The sequence below is a fragment of the Typopeltis vanoorti genome, chromosome 7 (genome assembly GCF_054136105.1).
Source record: "Typopeltis vanoorti isolate ZY-2024b chromosome 7, IOZ_Tvanoo_1.0, whole genome shotgun sequence".
NCBI lineage: Eukaryota > Metazoa > Arthropoda > Arachnida > Uropygi > Thelyphonidae > Typopeltis > Typopeltis vanoorti.
The window spans coordinates 48026611-48050660 of NC_143555.1; the positions used below are offsets into that span (position 1 = coordinate 48026611).

Here is a 24050-nt window from a genome sequence, read left to right on the forward strand (position 1 = left end):
TATGGACAAAAGATAATGGATGTCAGTTTAATGTGGAGAAATGAAAAGTTATGCATTTGGGGATAAATAGATTACAAGCCATGTACCACACTGAAACTGTACTCCAGGAAATACAGCTAGAGCTTTAGGGGGGGTGGAATTAAAGTTTCAAGGACATATTTCTAAGGTTGCTAAAGTAGCTCATAAGATTATTTGGCTATTGAAGAACACGCAAGTAGAGATAAGTTGTTATTCCACTTTATGAGGCCTTGATACATACAGATCTGGATTACTGTGCTCAGGTCTGATCTCCTGGGGATGAGGAAGCAGTGGAGAAGATTCAGAGGTGAGCAACCAAGATGGAAAGCGGTGTGTGGAATGATGATAGATTGATGAAAGAGCAGGAGGGGATATGATAGAAACATTTAAGTTACTTAAAGGGTTTTATAGGATTGATGCAGAGGAAATGATTCAGCACTTTGCTACCATACCAAGAGGTCATCCCTGGAAGTTGAATAAAGGTGTGGTTAATAGGGATGTGAGGACTAGATTTTTTTTTGCTTGGAGAGTTGTGAATGAGTGAAATAGGTTGCCAGACAGTTGTGAGTGCTTTGTCTTGTTAATGGATTCAAGGAGAGGTATGATAGATTGTGTATAGTTTGGATCTGCCATGATGAGCCATCAGACTCAATGGAGGTGCCCTTATAATAATAATTCTACACAAATTTTCCTGAGCTAGTTGCCACCTCACTTGAATAACTTCAAGTGAGGTGGCACTTCTTGGTTCAGTAGGCCAAGTTTAATGTTGTGACTAAGTCAGCAATGTTATTTGTCTAGGTTTAAGTTAACATGGTGAATGTAGTTAACATTGCTTTACGTGATAGTTTTGCCTTTACCAGATCTACATAACTACTATGTAACTGAACCAACTCATGTGATTTCCCTAACACTAGGGTTTTTCTTTCCTTCTTCAAATATCCATGAGGTCCATATTTCTGCAATATATTTAGGCTCTCTGATACCAATTCCCAATATGAGGGCTTTCTCCTGGCATAATGCTGAGGCACCATGTAGATAAGGTTCAACAGATTGGTTGGTTGTTTTGGATTTACAAAGCCATTGCATTTAATATTTGCCATATGATACAGATATGCCCCAAGATGACTTAGACAATTTTGTATTGCGGTTATCAAACCCTGTGTTTTGTAATGGGAAATTTAACTGGCACACTCTTTGAGATAGTGCATATACCCATTTAAATCAGAGGGAGTAGAGTATGTGCTTGAGAACAAGCTTTCTCTCTTTCTTAACTACAGGAAGCAATACCTTCATATGCCTATCTGAACATTAGCTAGACTTAAGTGTGCTTCCCCCCCTCCCTCTTTCTACAGTTAAGTTATCATTTTCCTGTGATGTAAAACCATACATTCTAACATGAATATCATGACTGAAAACAGAATAGGCTATATGTTCACTTTTTTTCCCTCCTTAGCAGAAACTTATTCTGTGATATTTACTCAAAGATGCACTGAATCATTTTACAACATGTAAAATACAAGTTGTCACAACTGCAATAACTAATACATCTAGCTGGTTTCTGCCTTTTTCTAAACTAGTGGAATACTGAATGCATAGTTTCCAAGAAATCTCAGGACAATGCTTGGAGTATTATTGCAGATGCCCTCAACAGCAGATCTCGGTGATGTGCTTGTGCATAATCCATTAGTCATCAGAGCCAAAAAACTCCTCAGTCTAATACACATCTATTCACAACTTCAAAACAGTCTGGGATGAACTTCTGAAAACAAAGGGCAAATATACCACCCATCACTTTCAATCTTGGCTACAACAGATATGCATTTGATGCAAAAACATTTGCAGATACTCTTTGGGACATCTTTGTCAAAACATCAACAATATCTTATTCCCCTGAATTCTTTGGTCTAAAAAAGCAAACCAGATAAATGTTAAATTTTGTTCCATTTGAATGGCCTAGAATTTTACAATAGTCTATCCAAGAAACAAGAACTGAAAGCTATTGTGCTGCATTGTCAACCAACAGCATGACATCTATTATGAACTGATGAAACGTCTGTCACCATCTTCTGTTCTGCTTCTTAACAGAATACTCAGAGCAGGAATTACAATTTTTGGACTCCTCCAAAAGGATACCAAAATTTATTGCCTTTCCAAAACTAGGCAAGAAACCAGAATCTCCAACAAGTGCTACAAGTTGTAATTGTTTGGGAATACTTCATGAGGGAGCATGTTCCAGAGGACAGATGGACAGAATAAAAGAGGAAGAGGAGAAGCAAGTTTGGTGTGTTTGTAGTTTCATAGTAAAGGGATGCTGAGCAGCTGCTTCTCTTTTATTAATAGGTACAACTGAAAGTGAAGGAATGATAATTGCCAATTCACTGGAGCAGTGACCATGGAAGTACCTGTAGAAACACGGCATTTGTGAGATAGAGGTTGAAGTGAATCTGTAAAAGAGGGATCATTAATCAGCCTAATTGCTTGCCTCTGGACAACATCAAGGATTTTAAGGGAAGTTTTAGGTACACCACCCCAAAACATGCGAGCAGTATTCTAAGCATGGGTGGATTTGGGATATGTGTATAGTTAGGAGTTCGTTAGGTGTAAAATAGCCTTTTGAATGAAAGTGAATGCCTAGTTTCTTGGATGCTGAGGAGGCTATTGATGTGATGTGTTTATGTCAGGAGAGACTGAAGGTAAACGGTGGTCCAAGCAGAGAGATCTGATCTTGTCTGGTGACGTGCGTTACTTAGGGTAGGTGAAGTGAGATCATTTTTTCAAGAGAAGCAAGACTATTTTCGTGGCATTGAAGGATAGTATGAAGATCAATGTTTAAGACGCTGGTTGTAGATGATTTTGTAGCTTGGGATGTCAGAACATTACATGGTTTGTCGAATGAGTAAGGTGAATGGACAGCACTCTCATCAGCAAAGCTGTGGATAGGATTAGTGGTGAATATGAGTAGGTCATTTATGAAAAAGAGAAAGAAAGTAGATGTTAGGATAGAGCACTGAGGTGAAGCTCAAAGAGAGGGAGCCATGTATCATTATAGAGAGTGGCAGGGAGACCAAAGTATGGCAATTTGTTAAGCAGGCCATGATGCCACACACCGTCGAAGGCTTTGGAAATGTCAAAGGCAACAGTGCAAGTTTCTCTGAACTTTTCCATGGCATGTGTCTAGCAGTGGGTGATGTAAGCTACAATGTCATCTGTGGATCTTGAATGGCAGAATCTGTACTGGTGGTTGCTGATTAATTGGTGGACCTCTAAGTAGTGGAGGAATTGGCTATCGATGACTTTCTCCATTATTTTGGAGAGGACTGAGGTAATCGCAATTAGTCAGTAGTTTGATGGTTGACTTCTATGACTCTTTTTAGGAATAGGATGAATATGAAATTGCTTCCATGCACTGGGATAAGTTCCAGATATGTATAGTAGATTGTAGATGTGATGCAGGACAGGTATTAATTCTGGAGCACAGTGTTTAAGATGCCATCAGGACCAGAAGACTTTCTGGTATCCAAGTTTTTTTTTAACAGCGTGCTAATTTCTTTTTGTTGAAAAACTAAAGGATGCATGGCACATGGATTCTGGTATGGTAGGAAAGGATTTCCCCTGGTCATCTTTGAGACAGCTGATGGCAGGAGGTCAGCTTTTCTTTGAGTAAAGTAACTGTGATGCCATCAGGATGAGAGAAAGAGAGGTGGAAGTGCAGGAGAACATTTGCAAATGAGTTTAAGTTTTCACTGTAGAAGGATCAGTGCCGTGCCGTGGGTTGGAGGTGCCCTTGTACAGAACGTTTTCAGCACCCCCCATAAAATAAGTTTACATGAAAAATTTTACTTTGTTATAAAAGTACTGAACAGTTTATATGCATACATAAAAATAAATTTAATTTAACAACAGTAGAACATTGTAATCACTAAAATTCATTAATAAGGAATTTTTAATAATAAAATTTTTCAAAAATGTTTATTTCATTAATATATATATATATATAAAAACAAAAATTACTTTTATTTTATGCTATGTTATAGTTTCTTACCTTCCAAATTTGTAGAACAATGTCACTGTTTCAGTCACAATCACACATCCACAAAGGGCAAAGCACAGCGTAAGAATGAATTCACAGTCTGTCTTAAATTAATAATTTCCACTAAAAATATAATAAACGATCGAGAACATACAATTTTCGCTGAGTTGATGCTTAATCTGTGGTAATATTGATAATGTTTCACTTCAAACAAATTATAACAAAACTGGTGATGTATTAAGTTAAAAATATTGTTAAAAGTTAAAAAATTAAAAATAAAAAAACACTGATGGTTCAGAATCATATTTTCTAGTGGGAGATGTTGCTGTCTACCCAAATAACATATTTAATCAAATCCTAATCGATTGTAGCAATCAGACTACTGAACTGCATTTATATAGACCTGTATGTGCTACTTTTTTCATGTGAATTTAATGTGGTATAATCAGGATATGCAATTTGACTGTATTCTATTGTTTTTTTTTTGTGCCAGCCCTTACCAGATGAATTAATAGCAATATTAATGAGAGAGCTTCCCATGGAATTTCAGGACTCAACATAGAAGGCTTATTGAAAAGCTTGTATGATTCTCATGCTTCACTTTAAATTCATTGGTAGTCAGTACACTCATTGCTCTGAAGTAATGAATGCACTGATTTCCATTCTGTCCTTGCTTGCTTACTAAACTTCCAGGGAGTGGAGCTCCTTGTTTTTTTTCCTCCATATATTTAAAAACCACTTCTCTGTCAATCCTATAAAATTTCTTAGAAATCCCCTCATGTCTTACTATATTCTGCACCCTTCCCCCAAACTGCAACTCCACTCCTCCTGTCATCTTAGTTACCTTTGTACCTTGTGCCAATTTCTACATTTCCTGAAACTCACATGACAATAGTCTAGATGAGATCAGATCAAGGACTTAAATGAGCAATAAACCCCTAGCTTTGCTTTGGCAGTTTGGTAGATACTTTTAGAAACCGAATGTTTTCCCTTAATAAGTCATTACGAAAAACTGGACACTTGTGCATTCATGGCCAGCAGGATGATATAATAGTTTCAACCTGTGTCATTTGCAAGTAAGACTGTGTAAAAATGGCATTTGCTCTTTCTGGTTCTTGCTCTGTGATAAGACTTCAAAATATTGGTGTTTCACACAAAGTATCTGATCTTATGGAAAGTATTGATGGCAAGTGCTTGCTCACCCCTGTACAGTCCTGACAGGAACTGCCAAATCAATCTTTTCCTGTTGAAAAGAAAGAATATGCATAATTTTAAAAAAGGTTTGATTTACCATATAGGAGTATAGTGTGTAGAACGTTTGTCCTCACACACACACATATATATATATTATAATAAATGTTATCATCTTATTTGGATGTTCTGCCTTATAAACTTTAGTGATATACTCATGAACAGGCAGTCTACATACTTATAGAATTATTTTTATGTTGCATCTACTGCCTCTGATGTCCATTTGTAATTCTACTTGTACCTAAACACTGATTATTTTTCATTTACTACATATCTAATTAATTCAATGTTTTTCCTGACGACTGATCCATTAAAAATAATTACTAAATGAAAGATTGTTTTCTAGATACAAGCCGACCAAGGAAAGATGGTGAGCTTGATGGTATAGATTACCATTTTATTACTCGATCCCAGTTTGAAACTGATATTGTGGCATGCAAGTTTGTGGAACATGGTGAATATGAGAAAAACTACTATGGCACAAGCTTAGATGCTATTCGTGCAGTTGTTAATGCTGGAAAAATATGTGTTCTAAATCTACATCCACAGGTAAGGAATATGAAGCACTTTCTCCTAATCTTATTGTAATCTATTTTTATCTGAGGAGGGAAAAGATGATTACTCATATCAATATAATTTTGCAAACTTTTTTCAGTCCTTTCTTTTGCTTCTACTTTCAACTTTCACTTCTGCTGGAGGTATACATTTCAATTCCTGCTTTAAAGTAGTAGCAAATATTATTAAATACTACTCTTCTTCCTTATGTCGCACTGTAGTTACTTCAAATGTGATATGTCAAAAAATTTTCAGGGAAGAGAAACTATCTTAATTGTAACATACATACTCCCCATTTAAATCACAACTGAAAGAGGGAAGGGAAATTTAGACTGATAATGTTAAAAAAAAATAATGTTGAAGGATTTGGAAAGGGCATTTTAAGGTCTTTTTACCACAACAACAGTGAAAGGCATATTTGGGCATTTAGAGGGACTAAGCATCAACTATCTCTGTGTGTGTGTGTGTTCTTGCCATGCGACTTTTAAACAAGTCTGGTAGAATTAGAAACTCTACTCCATTTCTGTTCTTGTCAAAATATGCAACTCCCTCCAATACACACACCATTTAAATCAATTAAACACCTGAAAAAGAAATTTACTCTTAATGGTTAAAAATTCCCAAAATCAGCCTCAGTTTGGTTGCTTAGGAATGTATGTTGAATTAGGAATTTGGTTGCTTAGCTCAAGCCTGGAATATCATGTCTGTTTTTTTTTCCCACTTGCCAAAGGTGTATTTGTAGGTAGGCTAATGTTTTTTTTTTTCTATTTTTTTATTACATACAGGTGTCCTTCGCTTTACACGATTAATTGGTTCTATGAAATAATCGTGTAACATGAAATCGTCTAAAGTGAGTTGAATTTAGCATGGGTGAGATAGGGATAGGGGTTTCTTCAGAAGGATAAAAAAAAATGTAAACTTTACGCCTGTGTGCAAAAGAAATTTTAATTAAATGAATTATTTAAACTCATAAACAAAACACACAAATTTGAGATTGAACAGTTGCTGAGACAAATAACCATGTTCCTGAATTACACTTAGAAATTTTGCTGGAAAGTTCTCAGCAGCAACAACATCGGCTCCTGCAGCCTTGCCAGTCAGCTTGAGATTATGGAATCCATGTCACACCTTGAAATGTTCAAAAGATTGCACTTTAGGATCAGGATCTATAGCATTCAAATCATTAAACAAACATTTCACTTTAGTCTGGATAATCAAGGTGGATATCAGAACAGCATGTTGATTTTCATGTTCAATCCATTGGGCCAAGATCCTTTCCAATTTCTCCATAATTGGTGCCGTTATCTTAGTTGTCGACATGCTCGTCGCACTTTTACAATTTTCTTTTATTTTCTCTGCTTGATTTCTTATTGTTCTTAAAGTCGATTCTGAAATTCCTGTAACTCTGACTATGTCGACTGTGTGCTCATTATGTTCATATCTCTTTATAACTTCTAATTTTTCCTCCCATGTTAATGCTTTCTCTGTTTTTTAGTTTTGGAAGTATTTTGATCACAATTACCTCTTTTTTTTTCCCACTATGTTTGCATTGCAGAAGACTCCAACAATGGAGCTTACTAGTTCTACACCTTCTGTGAGACTGACATGCAGCACGATGCTGCCTTGTCAAAGCAGTGTGTGCACAGTCATGTGACCAGTTGCCATTTTTTAAATTAACTTTTAAAATCGCGTTATAGCAAAAACGTGTAAAGTGAGATTGCGTATAACGAGGGGTACCTGTATTTTTTTGTATTTTATTCATTTTACCTAGTCTAGAGCCCAAACATTGAACCTTTTCAAGCTACTTCTGACCTTCAATAAGTGGGATGGTGGTCCACCAGGCAGTGAAACTCATTTCCCACTTGTTAACGGCATGTTATCCAGCAAAAATCCTGCTATTTTCATGAGACTCTAGTCAATTTACCATAATTTGAAAACCTTATATATAATATACTGTGTGGGATTCAAAAAGAATCCCATAAAAGAACCCTTTCCTCAATTAACACAAGTGATAAGTAATACTATTTATTTAAGACTATGTATTTTAGCCAGAATATTACAAGCCAACATCAGTGGTGACAATAGTTAATTACAAAGTAGAATGCAAACAATGGATTGATTTAAAAAAAAAAGTAAGAGCCACATGATGTTATACGTAAACAACACAATGGTATAACTGAGGAACATACATCTTCAAGGCACACCTTTCCTAATTGGGTTGTGTTGTGTGCTGCAAGCAGCTGCAAGAGGAACTTCCAATGGTCACGATCCTCCACCACTAAGTTCAGGTGTTCTGGTGGGATTCCCAAACGTATCAACCCAAGGTTTTGAATATAATCTATCCAGCAAGTCCTTGACCTTCCACGTGGCCTCCCACCATCTGGCTTAGCAAAGAGGGCCTGCTGTGGGAGCCTCTCTTGTGGCATTCTGACCAGGTGCCCGTACCAACGTAACTGTGATCTCTCAACACGGAGAAGCAGTGGTTGAGTATTGAGCGTTTCCCAAATTGCAGAGCTTCTGACTCTGTCGAGTCTTGTCAGCTCCTCAAACCCCTTGAAGGAACCTCATTTCAGCTGCTTGGATTCGTGTCATTTATTATTTCGGTCATTACCCAACTCTCATGACCATAGGTCAGGATGGGGACATAGACTGTATTGAAGACAGCTAGCTTTGCCTTCTGGCTTAACTCCCTCTTCAATACTACCAAACGGCCATGCGCCTGCAATATTGTGCTTGCTGAGCCAATTCGAGTATCCAGCTCTATGTCACACTTTCCATCACTCGTGAATACGGACCCAAGGTATTTAAACTTCTCCACCTGTCTCAATGGGACTCCACTCATATGTAGAGTGCACTGAGATGGTTGTCTTGAGACCACAAATGTTTCAGTTTTGGCCACACTGATCTTCATTCTGACTTCTGCACAAATAGCTACAAACCTATCCAGGGTCTGCTAGAGGACATCTGTGGAAGAGCTAAGCAGAACTAGGTCATCTGCAAAAAGCAGACATCCGATGCTACATCTTCCAATTCTGACACACTCACTGCCTTGGCTGCGCCTATCGATCCAGTCCATAAATATTATGAAAAGGCGAGGTGACAGAACACCCTTGGTGGAGGCTAACGGAGACTGTGAAAGGTTCAAACTTTGTGCTGTTTACCCTGACACAAAACTGAGCATTCATACAGGGACTTGATGGCAGCTAATAGTTGGCCATCCACTCCATACTCCTGTACTATTTGCCAAAGCTTATCCTGAGGAACCCAGTCATATGCCTTCTTCAAGTCTACGAAACTTGTAGACATTCTTGGCATATTCCCAAGATTCCTTAAAGTGAAGTTTGGTCAGTTGTGCAAAAGCCACATTATTCTTTCTGGAACTTTGACTCAACTATGCTCCTGCACCTGCTTTCCAAGCACCTAGCATACACTTCCCCAGGCAGGCTGAGCAGAGAGATGCCACGATAGTTGCTGCAATCCCTTTGGTCTCCCTTCTTGAACACGGGTATTATTATGCCTGTCTGCCATTGCTTTGGTGCTCACCCAGATATCCAAGCAGCCTAACACACTTGAGGAACATAACTGAGGAAATATTGCAATATTATAATTCATTAGCTCTTTAAAAAAAAATTGATATATGATTTAAATAAGACTTTCCCATATCTTAGATATTGAGAGGCATTTGTTCTGATTTAAGTTCGGATGGCAAAGTAAAGCTTCAGTGCTTTCTTTGTACAAGCATTCAAGTTTATACCGACACCGATCAAGTGTGTTTCAGACCACGGGATGTGGTCTATCTATTCTGTGCCAAGCCAAAATTTTCAGAGCTAGGGGAGACTTTATCTTTTGAAGATGGAAACTATGTCGATGAAAGAAAAGTAGCACTCAAATGTATTTCTTAAGAATTCTGGAAATGGGAGCTGAGATGCCAAAAATGTAAGGAATTGGAACTTGATGTACTGTTTCTTTGTTATTTGAGCTAGGATTATAGGAATTAAAAAGCTGTTGCATAGACCTTTCTGAGAAACCATTGAGTTTCGTATATCATTTGATGTTTAAGAGTTCCTACTGTAATAGTTGAGATGTAGAACAAATAGTATGAGAATGTCACAGTAAAGTTTCTATAATTTCAGTCTTCTGTTGGGATGGGATTATTGCTGATTGCTGTTGAGCGTAGCAGGCAGTGAAAGTAGGCTTTCGATAAACAGAAGTAATTAATTCACCTGATGGTGAATGAAGGAGTAGAATATCTAAAAAGAACAATTTTTTACCCCATAGTGAATTTAATTCATGAATGTAGGTTTTTTAATAAAATTCAATAAAAAGTAGGCATTGTGTCTCTATTATGGGACCAAATAGCAAAAATGTCATCTATATAATGAACCAAAAATGAAGGCATGAAGGCATATGGACAAGAAAAGGATGTCTTCTAAATGTTCTAAATAAAAGTTAGCAAGTGTGGGGGATAATGGACTTCCCATTGCAGTTTCTTTAACTTGACTGTAAACTTGATTCTTACAAAATATGCAGAGCGCATAAACAAGACAAATAGTTTAACAATATCCTGTGGAATTGCTTCTGAAAGTAGATGTAGTGTATCCTCAAGAGGAATATTTATGAAGGGAGATTCTATATCAAAGCTAGCCATTATAACAATGGGCTGTAGGGAAAAATGTTTTACTTTATATAGAAAATCGAAAGAATTAAGATAACTCAGAAGTTATTTAGCTAGAACCCCTAGGTTTTATGAGCCTCTGTAGCTCACTCGGTATAGACGAAGTCCTTTGGTTGGAAAGACCTGGGTTCGATTCCTGTTGATGTAACCTTCATCTGGTCTCTTTTGACGAAAGGTGAGTTAACCGGTCTCATATGGAGGTGGGGGGGGGGGGGGTTCGTCCCCCAGAACAGGCAAACCAGCCCTGTGTATATACAAATGGATTACAGTCATGAATATGTCCCAACCATATGCTGATCCCGAGTCTGGATAAAATTGGGGGAGTTGGAGAAAGCAATGGTAAATTACCCTGTAAAAATCTCACCAAGAACACTTTGTTGGCAATGCCTACAAAATCACCTATGGTTGGAAATGACTGAAAGGGAAAACCGCCATCACTTAGGTTTTATGATTTGCTCACGATGCATGTGTACTGCATAGATTCACCTACTTATCAAATAACCGTTTTTAGCATGCTTATTGATAGCTCATATTGGCAACTCCCTTTCATTTATAAAAAAAATTCCTCTGATTTTTCTAAATAAAGTAAAAAAATGTTTCCCTACAATCCACTGATATAATAGTTTGCTGTTGAATGTAGATTCTATTTCAAAGCTATCAGCTGACCATCCATCACAGAAGACTGGAATTATAAAAACTTTATTGCGACATGCTCATACTATTTGTTCTATACCTGCTGTAATAAGTATTCCTATACAGCAGGAACTCTTAAACATCAAAAGATACATGAAATTCAATGCCTTCTCAGAGAGAACCATGCAACAGCTTTTTAATTCCTATAATCCTAGCTCGAATAACAAAAAAAATATACATATAGTTCCATTTCCTTAAATTTCTGGCATCTCAGAACCCATTTTTCAGAATTCTTAAGAAATGCAATTTAGTGGCTACTTCTCTTATCATTAAATTATCAGAATGATTTCTTTTGAAGATGGAATTATCTCCTCCAGCTCTCCTAAGTGTCTACCAGGTTTCTTGTGACTGTCAGCATTCTTATTTTGGATCAACTGGATGCTCAATGGAAAAGGGAATAGAAGAGCAACAGTAAATCTGAAAAATCTGGCTTGGCACTGCATGGATACAGACCACAACATCCTATGGTCTGAAATATGCTTATTCATCAGTGTTGGTATAAATTTGGACACGCCAAGACTTTACTTTGCCATCCAAACTTAAATTGGAACCACTGCCTCTCTCTTTAATCACACATCAATAAATTTTTTTTTTTAAGAGCTCATGAATTATTAATATTGCAATATTTCCTCAGTTATACCATTGTGCTGTTTATGTATAACATCATGCAGCTCTTACTTTTTCAAATCAATTCATTTTTTGCATTCTACTATTGTTGCCACTGATGATGGCCTGTAATATTCAGGCTGAAATACATGGCCTTAAATAAATAGTATTACATATCCGTTTTTTGTTTGTTTGTTAATTGAAGAAATCTCTCATGGCACAAGTATCTCTTAAACAACAATCCTTTCAAAAAAGCAGAATGAAGTGTAATATTCCCTTCTCAATATTGTCCTTGCAGAATGAGATGTGTGTGGGGGCAACAAATGGTTCATTTGAAACATGAAGACCAGATCCTAAAATACAAGAGAAGAAAGAAACAGATGGAATAGGGATGGAAGATTTTCTTGCTCAAAGTGGATATTTTTTTCTGCAAATCTCTATAAGATCAGTAGTAGAAGCTATTGAAATTCCCACCTTACTCTATTTTTCCAATCGTCATCATCTTCCTATCCGGGCTCTAGGCCACGTTGTCTGTTCTGGACTCAGTCTATCTTCTTGGTCATCCCCTATTCCTTTCCTAGAAAGGAATCTTGTTCCTCTAGGATTATATGCTGAGATCTTTTTTTGGTAGCTTTTCTCTCTGCATTCTTGCTATATGGTCTAGCAATTTTTCCTATATTTGATCATTGAGTTTGTTATGGGATTGATTTTGAGATTTTTAATTATCTCACCATTTATTTTTTTATCTAATAGAGTAAGGTTTTCTGTTTTCCTAAGGAATTTCATTTCTGCTGCCGAATTCTCTGTATATCTCGATCTCACTTCCATATAATAGTGTAGGTTTGGCTATTGTTTTGTAGACTCTGAGTCTTGTGTGTTTCCGTATGTAGTTAGGTTTAAAGGTTCTGTTAATTATTCCAGTGATTTTTATAAAGTTTGTCATCTTAAAATCAATATCTATTTCATTTATGTAAGGCAGTTTAAGGCCTAGGTATTCGAAATTATTAACATGATCAATTATTTATTTTACTTTTGACAGAGTTATTTCCATAAAAAGCCATGACTTCAGTTTTCTCTGACATTTCTAGGCCATACTGTTGTATAATATAATATTATTTAAATTATAAATTGATTTCTGTAGTTCACCTTCAGTCTTTCCAAAGATGATCTCATCGTCAGCTAAGAGTAGTGTGTCTATTTTTGTATGTCGATCGATTCGGAATCTACATGTATTTACTTCTCTTCATTTTTTGATAATATGGGTGACAAGGACAGCCTTGACGGACTCTATTTATTGGTTTCTAAGTGGATATGATATCAATAAAACGTATAGCTGGTTTGGAATGTGATATTCCTTTAGAGTTTCCCATAGTTTATTTCTCAGAATTTTGCCAAATGTTTTTATATAATTGATGAAAGCTACATGTGTTTGAATATTGTATTCTATACGTTTTTCTATAATTATTTTTAAGATAAAAGTTTAGTCTATACATGATCTTCCTTCACGGAATCCATTCTGTTCTTCTCCCAGTTGTGATTTTACATAGGATATTAATTTGTTTGTTCACATTTTTGCATATATTTTGTATCCTGTATTGAGGAGGCTGATGCCACGATAGTTATTGCAACCTATTTTTAGACCTTTTTTATAAATTGGTATTACTAGAACTCTACCCCCAACTTTTGGGTATTTTCCCTCTTTGTATATTTGGTTTATAAATTTTAGAAATCTCATGTTAAATTCTTTACCTGCAAATTTAATAAGTTTTGTGTTTATATTATCTTCTAGTGACTTTCCTGTTCTACTTTGAGGATATTTTGTAGTTCTTCATATGTAAACTCATCTATATTACAGGGAAGATTCTAACAAGGAGTTATCATGCCATAGCTTCTGGAAATATTCTGCCAAGTTTCTGGTTCAATCATATCAATTTTTGTTCTTTCTTTTAAATCATTATTCATTTGTTTGAAGATTCTATATGTATTAGGTCTTTTTAATGTGCAATCCTATTCTAATTTTGCTATAAAATTAGAATAGGAACAGCATTTTCTAATTTATATATATATATATAATGCTTGACCATTCTTCCTCTACTGTGCTGCTTTCCTGAATTTTGCTCAACCAATCTCTAATTCTTAGCTGAGACAGGCCTCTAATATTCTCATCATTTAAGTGTTTAATTTTATATAGTTCTGTATTTCTATTTTCTTTTGATTTTTTCCTTCCCTCCCATCTTGGTTTTCATTTAATTTTCCCTACCAGTAAGTAGTGGTCTGATTCTATCTCTGCTTCTCTATATATGCTGGTGTCTATGATCATATTAATTATTATATAGTCCATAATGTTTTTTGTATTTCTTGCCCGCCAGGTAAATCTGTGAATATCTTTATGTTTAAAGTAGGTATTCATTATTCTATAATTGTTGTATAGGATGAATGTTCTTAATCTCTTCCCATTATTATTATAAGTTGGTTCACCTATCGGTCCTATGTTAGGTTTATGTGAGGTATTATATTCTTGCAATTTAGGTCACCCATTATTATAATATAATCAGATAGAAGGGTTTATTTGATCTATAATCTTTTGTAGCTCTTGATAAAAATTCTCTGATTCTTCTTCTTTTCCCTCTTCTGAGACATAAATGCCTATTATTGCCAAATATCCACTATATATCCTATCCTATCTATATAATATCTCTATGATTCTATCATTCCAGTAGTTGTAATGTATATTTCTTCTCAAAGATTTATGTATGAACATCATTACACCTGACTTTGCCCTTTCCTCCATCTTTACTCCACTATATAGATATAATTCTCGGTTTCATCTGTTCCGTTTTGTTTTTTCCTTGATTCTGTAATGGTGGCTATCATTATTTTTTGTTTTGCCAAGGCTTGGTCTAATTCTTGTATTTTATGGTGTATACTTCTAATGTTTCATGTTGCTAGCTTCCAAATGTTAGATATTAGATAATTTCTGTGGCCATGTCCCAATCGTATTCATTCTCCGAGCTGGGTCATTTCCAATAGCATCCATCCTTTTTGAATTGTCTTGAGTCTTTAGTGAGTTTCAGTTCAACTGAGGGGATTACTGCCCTCCTGCAGTCTAGCTTGATGGTGGGGCTGCCACCTTAAAGTTATCAAGCTTGCCTCGATTAGTGGTTATTAAAGGAAAATAAAATTTCCCTTAGCTTTTGATTACTCTAATAGCTTCAGGGGAGAGTGGAGGAGCCCCTCCAGAGTTAGAAGTTAGGTATAATAAAAATTATAGCATTGTTTCCTCTTCTATAGATGTTAATAGAGGAGATGAAGAAGAGAACAAGAAGGAAAGAAGTATGGCTAAAAAAAGTGAAGGAGACCATACTTAGTTCATGTACCTCGGGTGTGGCAAGCCCGTATTTACAATTGCAAGCCCCTGGGGAAATTTATCTTATTATTTTTGTACTAAAAATGATAATAATTATGATAATATCTGGGATAGAGCAAGAACAGTTGTAGAAAACAATGTGAAAATAAAATGGATTGTTTTTTTTAAACTGAGATTTTGAACATATTAAAAGCAGATGAAGTTTTTTTTTTGAAGGGGTGGGTGGGGGAATAAAGCATTTAGAAAGAAAAATTCTTACTAGTATAATCATCAATCGAAGTAATGATTTTTTTCTAAACATGAAAGGAGTTTGGGTTGATCAGACATAAAGTTGCTAAGGATAGGGTTATAGTGGAAACTTTTGATTGTACTGAACATGGTAGATGATGATATAGGTTAGCAATTATTGCAGCAGGTTCTGAATAAAATTGGTTCTATATATATTTTAGATATACTCGAGAGTCTTGGTACAGGTTGTCACCTCTGGATTCTTTATGGCGTCATTATATATATACATACATGCATACATTGGGTGATGGGATGTTACAGCTGCATTACACTGTTTCTCACTATACATTTTTTAATCTTTCCCAGAATATTTGGGATTAATTCTATTGATCTTTCCCTTTACCTACTGCTCTCTGTAAATGATACTCTTTATCTCTTTCTACTACTTTCTTTCTCTCTTTTTGTGGTCTTCACCTAAAATTACATCTAACCAACTGAATCTCATAAAGCAATGATACAGCCTCAATAACACATTGTTAATTTTCTCTGAACATCTTGATTTTCTTATCTGTAAAAATCAGGGTGACTAAAATTGAGAGTTGTAATTCAATATTGGTATGATCAAAGACATATGGCATCAAGTGAAGCTGCTTTTAATTGAACATGTTCTGAGTCCTCTAGTTCTAAAATACCTAAATTCCTTATGTTCAGTAGCTCTTTCCATGTAATTTGCATCTATCTTAGTCTCCCACACCCTTTAAGAAAATATCATATTACTGACATTTATCCACAGTATTGTATTTATTTGTCTTCCTGAAGAGAAGTGAGATAATTAACCAGTTCACTACTTTTTGATCTTAACCACAGATTTTACTCTTATCTATACCCAAATGCCCTAGTAAATTACTTTAGTGATGACCAGCCCTCAAGTCACCACAACTTCTGTGAGGAAGGAGTGAAATTATTAAAAACCTCAGGTGTTAGCTTAGAACATACCATGAAATAAGATTTAATTATTTCATTATTAGCATCTGATCTCCATGGAGTCAGAGACGCATCGTGGGAGGTAAAAAAAATATCACACACAAAGCTCATTCAACCATGCTTTAAACTGATTTAATATGACTACATTCACGACACTCAAGCAATGTATTCCACTCACCAACCCCTCTACATGCAATAAAAAATCAAGCTGATGTTGAAAGTTTGCAGGAGGATTTAAATAAGCTGGTAAAATGGGCAAAAGAAAATGGATGTCAGTTCAATGTGGAAAAGTGTAAAGTCTTGCATTTTGGGATTAAAAGATTACCAGCTGTGTACTACATAGATGGAAAGGTACTCCAAGAGATTGATGAGGCTAGGGACTTAGGGGTATTGGTAGATAAGGAGATGAAGTTCAGAGGACACATTGCTAAGGTGTCCAAGATTGCACATAGGATTACTTGGTTGTTGAGGAACACACTGACATCCAGAGATAAAGAGGTTATTATTCCCCTTTATAAAGCATTGATACTTCCACATTTGGATTACTGTGCTCAGGTCTGGTCACCTGGATTCCTTGGAGATGAGGAGGCTGTGGAGAGGGTTCAGAGAGGAGTGACCAAGTTGGTGAGTGATATAAAAAATGCTCCCTACATTGATAGATTGAGAGCTTGTGGATTGCAGAGATTGGCTGATAGGCGAAGAAGAGGGGATATGATAGAAACATTCAAATTACTAAAAGGTTTTTATAGGATTGATGCAGGGGAAATGTTTCAGCTGTGTGATAGTGATGGAAGAACAAGAGGTCATCTCTGGAAATTAAAGAAGAGTGTGGTTAACAAAGGTGTCAGAACAAGGTTTTTTGCCTGGAGGGTGGTGAATGAGTGGAATTCATTGCCTGACTTTGTTGTGAGCTCTTCATCTGTAAATGAATTCAAGAAGAGATATGACAGATATTGTTTTGCTAGTTTGGGTCTCCCGCGATGAGTCTACTGACTCCATGGAGATACCCGTAATAATAATAATAATAATAATCACTCCCAGATCTCTCATCTTCTCAATCTTCTTTAAAGTTTCCTTGCCAAGTGTATATGTTGCATCCCAAATTTCAAAACCTTACACTTTGCAACATTGAACTAATAATTCCACTTACATGCCCATTCATGCAATCTATTGTAGTCCTTTTGTAAGGCCACAACATCTGCTTGACTCTGCATTGCTCTCTCCCAATTTTACATCATCTGCAAACAGTTTCATATCACTTTTGAGTCAGGGACATAGCAGTTTGTGTAGCAACCATTGAAGTAAATTAAGATAAACTGCTACAAAAGCGTACAAAGACTGAAAAAAAAAAAATTATGTTGATGACTGTCTGAGCCATACACAACTGTTTTACTGCTTTTCAACATTTAAAGAGGGGAGGGAGTCCCTGGAGGAGAATTATGCTGCTGGAATTATTCACCAAGGATTTGTTCCTGAAGGGACCACAGTGAATGGTCACTATTATTTAGGAGTAATGCAATGTCAGGAAGAACTGTTCTACAACAGCAATTGGTTTCTGTTGTATGATAACGCACCCACACTGTGCGCTTCTTGTGAAGCACTTTCTGGCTTTGACGATCAAACCATTCCTTCTATTTTCCAAATTTGGCTCCCACAGACTTTTTTCCTCTTCCCAAAGATGAAGTGTGTCTTGAAAGGGGAGCTCTTCAGTGACATTGAGGACATCCACTGCAAACAGTGGATGTCCTCAATGTCAGAAACAGACCCAGACATTGAAGGAGATTCTCCTTCAGGACTTTCATGGTTCCTTCAAACACCTGTATGAGAGATGTAAATGTTTCATGGAGTTGGAGGGAGATTATTTTGAATCTATATAATTGATAATCTCAAATATAGTTCTTTGTTTTGATATAATAATTGTTGCTTCAATTACTGAACAGGCACACTGCATATGTGCATCCTTCCCATCTAGCTATGTTACGTGGCATTCTACAGTTTGCTAACATTGCCAATCAATTTAAAATCAGCCAGAAAGGCCGCTTCACTCTATCAGTCCCCTTTCTGATCCCTTTGCATTATCAGTGAACTGAACCCCCCCCCCCCCCACACCCCCATTATTACTCATTTCTTTTGACACAACTCCTTGATATTTTTTCTTTTGCCCATTCCCCTATTTAGCTCTTCTCCAGTCATTTGACCATATGACCAAGTCTTCTGAATTATACAGTGCATCCACTGTAAAACTTTTATACCTCCATATTTGAGCATTTCTATTCAAATATCATCTACTCCAGCTGCTTTTCCACCTTTCAGGTTTTTGATAGATATGTATATACCTGAAAGAAAGAGTTCTTTCTGTATTGTAAAGCTATAACTAAGGAAAATAATGGTATCAACTAGTTTAATAACCTAACTTCTAAGATGACCAACACTGCTGGCTGAACCAGATGATATAAATAATTGTATAGTAGAGATAATTCTAATCAGTAAACTGCAGCACATGGGGATGGATAGGAGGGTGGTTGATGGAGAGATATCAGAGAGTGGAGTCAAAAAGAAGGCACGTGACTAGTGGTGTGCTGCAGGGTTGATAAAGAGGAACAATAACCTGCTTTTGCTTGAGGACCACTAGAACAGAACCCTGTTCTAGGACCACTACCATTTAATTTGTACATTAACAATATAGAAAAGGATCTGAGAGGAACTGTTCAGTTATTTGCCAATGATGCAAAGTTTGGTAGAGCAATAGTTAATGTCAACAGATGATGTCAGAATTTTGCAGGATGATTTGGATAGATTTGCAGAGACTGGGAAAAGGAGAATGGATGCCAGTTTAATGTGGCAAACTGTAAGGTTAGGTTAGGTTTCATTTTGCAGTGAAAAGATTACCAGCTGTATACTGATGAAGCCAGAGACTTCGGAGTGTTAGTGGATATGGAGTTAAAGTTTAGGGGCCTCAAGCAAAAGTGGCTAAAGCAGATTACTTGGTTACTGAAGAATACTTTGATGAGCAGAGACAAGCAGGTTATTGTTCCTCTTTATCAAGCCTTGATAAGACTATCTTCACTACAGTGTACAGATCTGGGCACCAGGGTTTCTTGGTGATGAGGTGGAAAGGATTCAGAGGCAAGTGACCAAGACAGTAGCAGGTCTATTGAATGAACCTTACAAGAACAGGTTGAAGATTTGTGGGTTACAGAAACTGGTTGTTAGGCAGAAACTGAGGAGTTTTTACAAGATTAATTCAGATGAAATTTTCAGACCAGATCTGGTGGTGGGAGAACTAAGGGCCATCCATGGAAACGGAATAAGAGTGTAGTTAGCAAGGGTGTTAGAACTACGTTTTTTTGCTTGGAGAGTAGTGAATGAGTGGAATAGGTTGCCATAACTGTGAATGAGTTCATACATAGTGTGCAACTGTTGGATAGTTCTTGATATGATGTTTAGAGCCTCCCACATTGAGTCCAAGGACTCCTTGGACTCAATGTGGGAGGCTGTAATAATAATATTAATAATAATTAATATTATTATTACTATATAATTATTATTACAGGCTATTATAATAATAATAGCCTGTAATAATAATATTCGACCAGAAATACAAATAAAGATTGCTGATTTGTTTTAACCAGCATATATATACAATTTGGTGTGCCATTCATCTCATATGTTGAAACTTTTAATGCCATTAAAACTAAAAGTCCATGCTATTTTTCCTTTTTTACAACTTTACAACACAGCCTTCTCTCATTCAAATATGATGCAATTAAATGCTTATGCCTTCAACAAATCCACTGCATTTTTGAGTTCTACACCCCAAGTCCTATGCATTTCAGATGTATCTGAAATATATATGTATAAAAATTACTCCAGAAACAGCCTAAACACCACATGTTTATGCTAGCTATGCTACCGAAGCAAAGCACATGTACATGCGAGAGCTATTAAGAGTACACATGAAATATCACGAATATATCCGAAGATGCAATTTATAAACAGTCACTTGCTTCTGATTAACCATCATATTATTTATTTTTTTATTAATTATTTCATTATCTGTATTTATTTGTCAAATTATGCCCATTAAACTGAATTTTTATTGTATTTAAGAATACATAAATTGCTATGGTCACTTAAAGATGGGAGGTGGAAGATTAGCTAAACAGGTGTTAGATGGAAATAGATCTCGAAAAGATTTCTTTCCAACATAATCATTACTAGAGCTGACAAAGGTAATGCTGCTGTTACCTTATAAATGAAAAATGAATGTGTTACTAAGAGACCACACTAGATTATGATCTCAGTAATTCTCAGAGGAAAAAAGAACATTTGCCTTTCTGAAGTTGTTAAAAAAACTCAAACCTTTCCCTTCCTCCCCTGAATATATACAGAAAAGACAGAAAATTTAATTATCCTCTCCATCCTGTAATAATGCAACTGACCCCCCCCCTTTTTTTTTTTTTTTTAGCCAAATCTTCAATTCCACTTGGTCACACTTCACCTTCAAAGATCACTCGTTTCAAATCTTTAATTCCAAATTTAGTTTTAAACAGTAATATTTGATAAATTTATTTTAAAATGTCCCTCTCCCCACATATTGATCTCTTTAATTTTGTCATTTACTTCTCCAGCCTCTGTTCAAGGGTTATAATGCCAAAAAGATCAATAAATTAGATATTCCATCTTATCACATTCCTCTCAACGTATAGACTACAGTAATGTTATAACTATTTCCAAGTATCATTTGAAGCTGGCTCACTTCTCTGCTCACCTAAGGATCCTTTTCCTTCCCTCTCTGTTCCAGGTGTTCACAAGGTCCCTTGTTCTTGCAAACTTATGTTATGGTCAGACTGAGAGATCTGAGTGAACACTAAATACATCTGCTGCCACAACTGTGGTCGGTCAGGTTAGCTGACCATGCCTTTAATACCTTGCACAGGATGAGATGAAAGAAAATTATGCTTTGTTGCAGCAAACATAAATTTGAAAGACTTTTTAGAATCAGCAGCAGATTTAAAAAACCAGCCTAATCTAAATAAATATGGTTATGTTAAACTTCCCAAGATTTGGAAAAACTAATTCCCAATTTAATTGAAAGGAGGGAATTAGCATTACAAATGCTATATTATATTACAATTCTGTTTTTTAATATATGAATCTAATAATATTTTTTTTTATAATTCTCTTCTAGTCTCTGAAAATACTGAAGAATTCTGATCTCAAACCATATGTTGTGTTTGTAGCACCTCCATCTCTTGAAAAACTACGTCAGAATCGAATAAGGATGGAGCTACCAGTAAAAGATGATGAGTTGAAAGACATCATAGAAAGAGCTCGAGAAATGGAAGAAAACTATGGACATTATTTTGACTTGATTGTTATTAATTCTGATATTGATAAAGCTTACAGTGAGTTACTGCATGAAATTAGCTCAATAGAAAGAGAACCACAGTGGGTGCCAGCTTTGTGGTTGGGAAATAATACAAATTGACATTTTAAAAAAAATGCAGTGAACTGACCAATTTTTAAACTTCTGTTACTTACAGAAAAGCCATTTGTTAGTGTTTGGTGCTATGTGATTTTTGAAACGCCTTTGGTGTGAAATTTTAAACAGAACTGGCCACAGCACTCTTATGGGTGTTAAGTGTTGCGTGAGAAACTGCATGTTGCTTTGTGACTGAAATGGTGACAAAATTTGTAAAAATTGTACATATGTACTTAAGGGTTAAATATAACAATCAGCTGACTTTACTGTTGCAGTTAGTTTGTTAAAGAGGGAAATTATGCATAGTTATCAGACACTCCTGTATAAATGATTTAAAAACTAAGTTGTCCACTTGTTATATGTATAAAAGAGTAATTTTTCACTGGGAATTTGTAACAGTCACATATATACTGTAGCTATAATTACTGATCATTAACATTTGTAAAAATTGAGGATCCTTGTGCAATAATACTTCAGAGAGAATGTTTGTCTATATAAGATATCTATTGTTATGTGTTGGATAATTTGTAAATAGTATTTTCAAAAATGTGTCCATAGGTTCCACTGCATATCTGAGAGCAGTTTCCACAGTTATTACAAAATAAAAATAACAAAAATTGATATTGTGGGGACTTAAGCAAACAAAAATTAAAATTATGGGATTTGGCTTTGGGGTTTTTTTCTTTCCTTCACTGCAGAGCTCAGTGTGCCAATGTGTTGGAGGAATGCTGCTCAGTTGGAAAAAATCAAAGTATTTTATTTTATTTTTTAAAGTGGAACAACTTAACAAAAGATCAGTTGTGTCTGTTGGTTCCAAAATGGATATATTTTTAAAGCAACTAAATATTCTGTATACATACACAAACACACACACATATATATAAAGGCCAAATTTGTTATATGACTTTGTAGAGTTATGTGATAAATAAAACATTTTTATATATTGCATTTATTTAGTAGGCACAGAGATTAACTATTTTATATAAATCTTTCTTAGCAACTAATTTCAAATTTTAAAGGCATCATTTTTTTATCCCATAAAAAAGCAGTAGTTTCATTAAACATATAATTGATAGTATAAATTGCAAAATGGTATATAAGTACCTCAGACCACATCTAAATTCAGTATGTTTTTAGAAATGTAATATATAATTCGGTCAGTCTGAATTATGATACTGCATTTATTTTGAAGAATAAGCGAATATTCAGTGATTAAATATTGTTCAACAGCTAGGCAAATGGATTGCTATTGTTTTGTTTATTCAAGTGGACAGGTGAAATGAAGTATGCAGCCTTTCTCAGCTAGATTTTTAATGCCTTGCACAGACTTTATTCCATATGCTGTCAACATATCAGCTACCATCTAGTCATTCAAATTATAACATTAATGAATCTCATTTCACAAACATCTTGCCTATCTTAGTTAATTCCCCTCTTTGATTATATTTAGTTGTAGAAGTTACCAAATTACTCTGAATTATTTAACTTCCTGCATTAAATTCTGATTTTCTTCTTCCATTGTCAGATTACTTGCACAATGAAATCATTACCTTTCTTTAGTGATAATATAATTGATTAAACAGGAATGACTGTTTAATCAATTATATTTAGTCATTCCCATTTAAGAGGTCATAATGTAACACCACTTCCTTCACTCACACAATTGCCACTCTCTAACAGACCTCTTATATTCTTAGAGATGTCAACCTTATGCTGACATTAGTCTATTTTCTCTTACAGGAGTCATTCCTATTGCATTTGGAATCATAACAATGTAATCCAATGAATATAATTTGTTCTGTTTCCTGTTAACTTGATATAGGTTTTCAAGTACACTAATTCAGTTTAAAAATGCAGCACATTAACTAGTTATGATTCAGTTTTCCCAGGAAATGCTTGTAAAAATTGCTAGAAAAGCCAAAATCAGATTTTAAGGGTCAAAAGCAGAAAAATGTTTTGTGTTCAAGCAGTAATCATGCCTTACTAAAGCCATTAGATCCGCTTCTGCCTGCCTTTGCTTTCGGTGGCATATGGATGGTCTTAGACCTAGATCACCATGCTTCTCCAAGTAGCTGATAATCTATGTAAATCATCTTAGCAAGTCTCTATGCTTCTTTTTAAACAAATTTAAAGTGAATACTTATGTCTTCTAGTTTGG

The 24050-nt window shown here is 35.5% G+C and overlaps 1 protein-coding gene across 2 annotated transcripts in view; it reads left to right on the forward strand.

The window, feature by feature from the left end:
• LOC150104654 (protein PALS1-like) overlaps positions 1-22840 on the forward strand; it is a 282994-nt gene extending 260154 nt beyond the window's left edge. For both annotated transcript variants that reach the window (XM_090395246.1, XM_090395247.1), the window contains 2 exons: positions 5646-5848; positions 21599-22840. In XM_090395246.1, coding sequence (XP_090251372.1) covers positions 5646-5848; positions 21599-21898 — 503 coding nt within the window. In that variant the 3' untranslated portion in view covers positions 21899-22840. The remainder of the gene's footprint in view (positions 1-5645; positions 5849-21598) is intronic.
• Positions 22841-24050: the final 1210 nt, after the last annotated feature.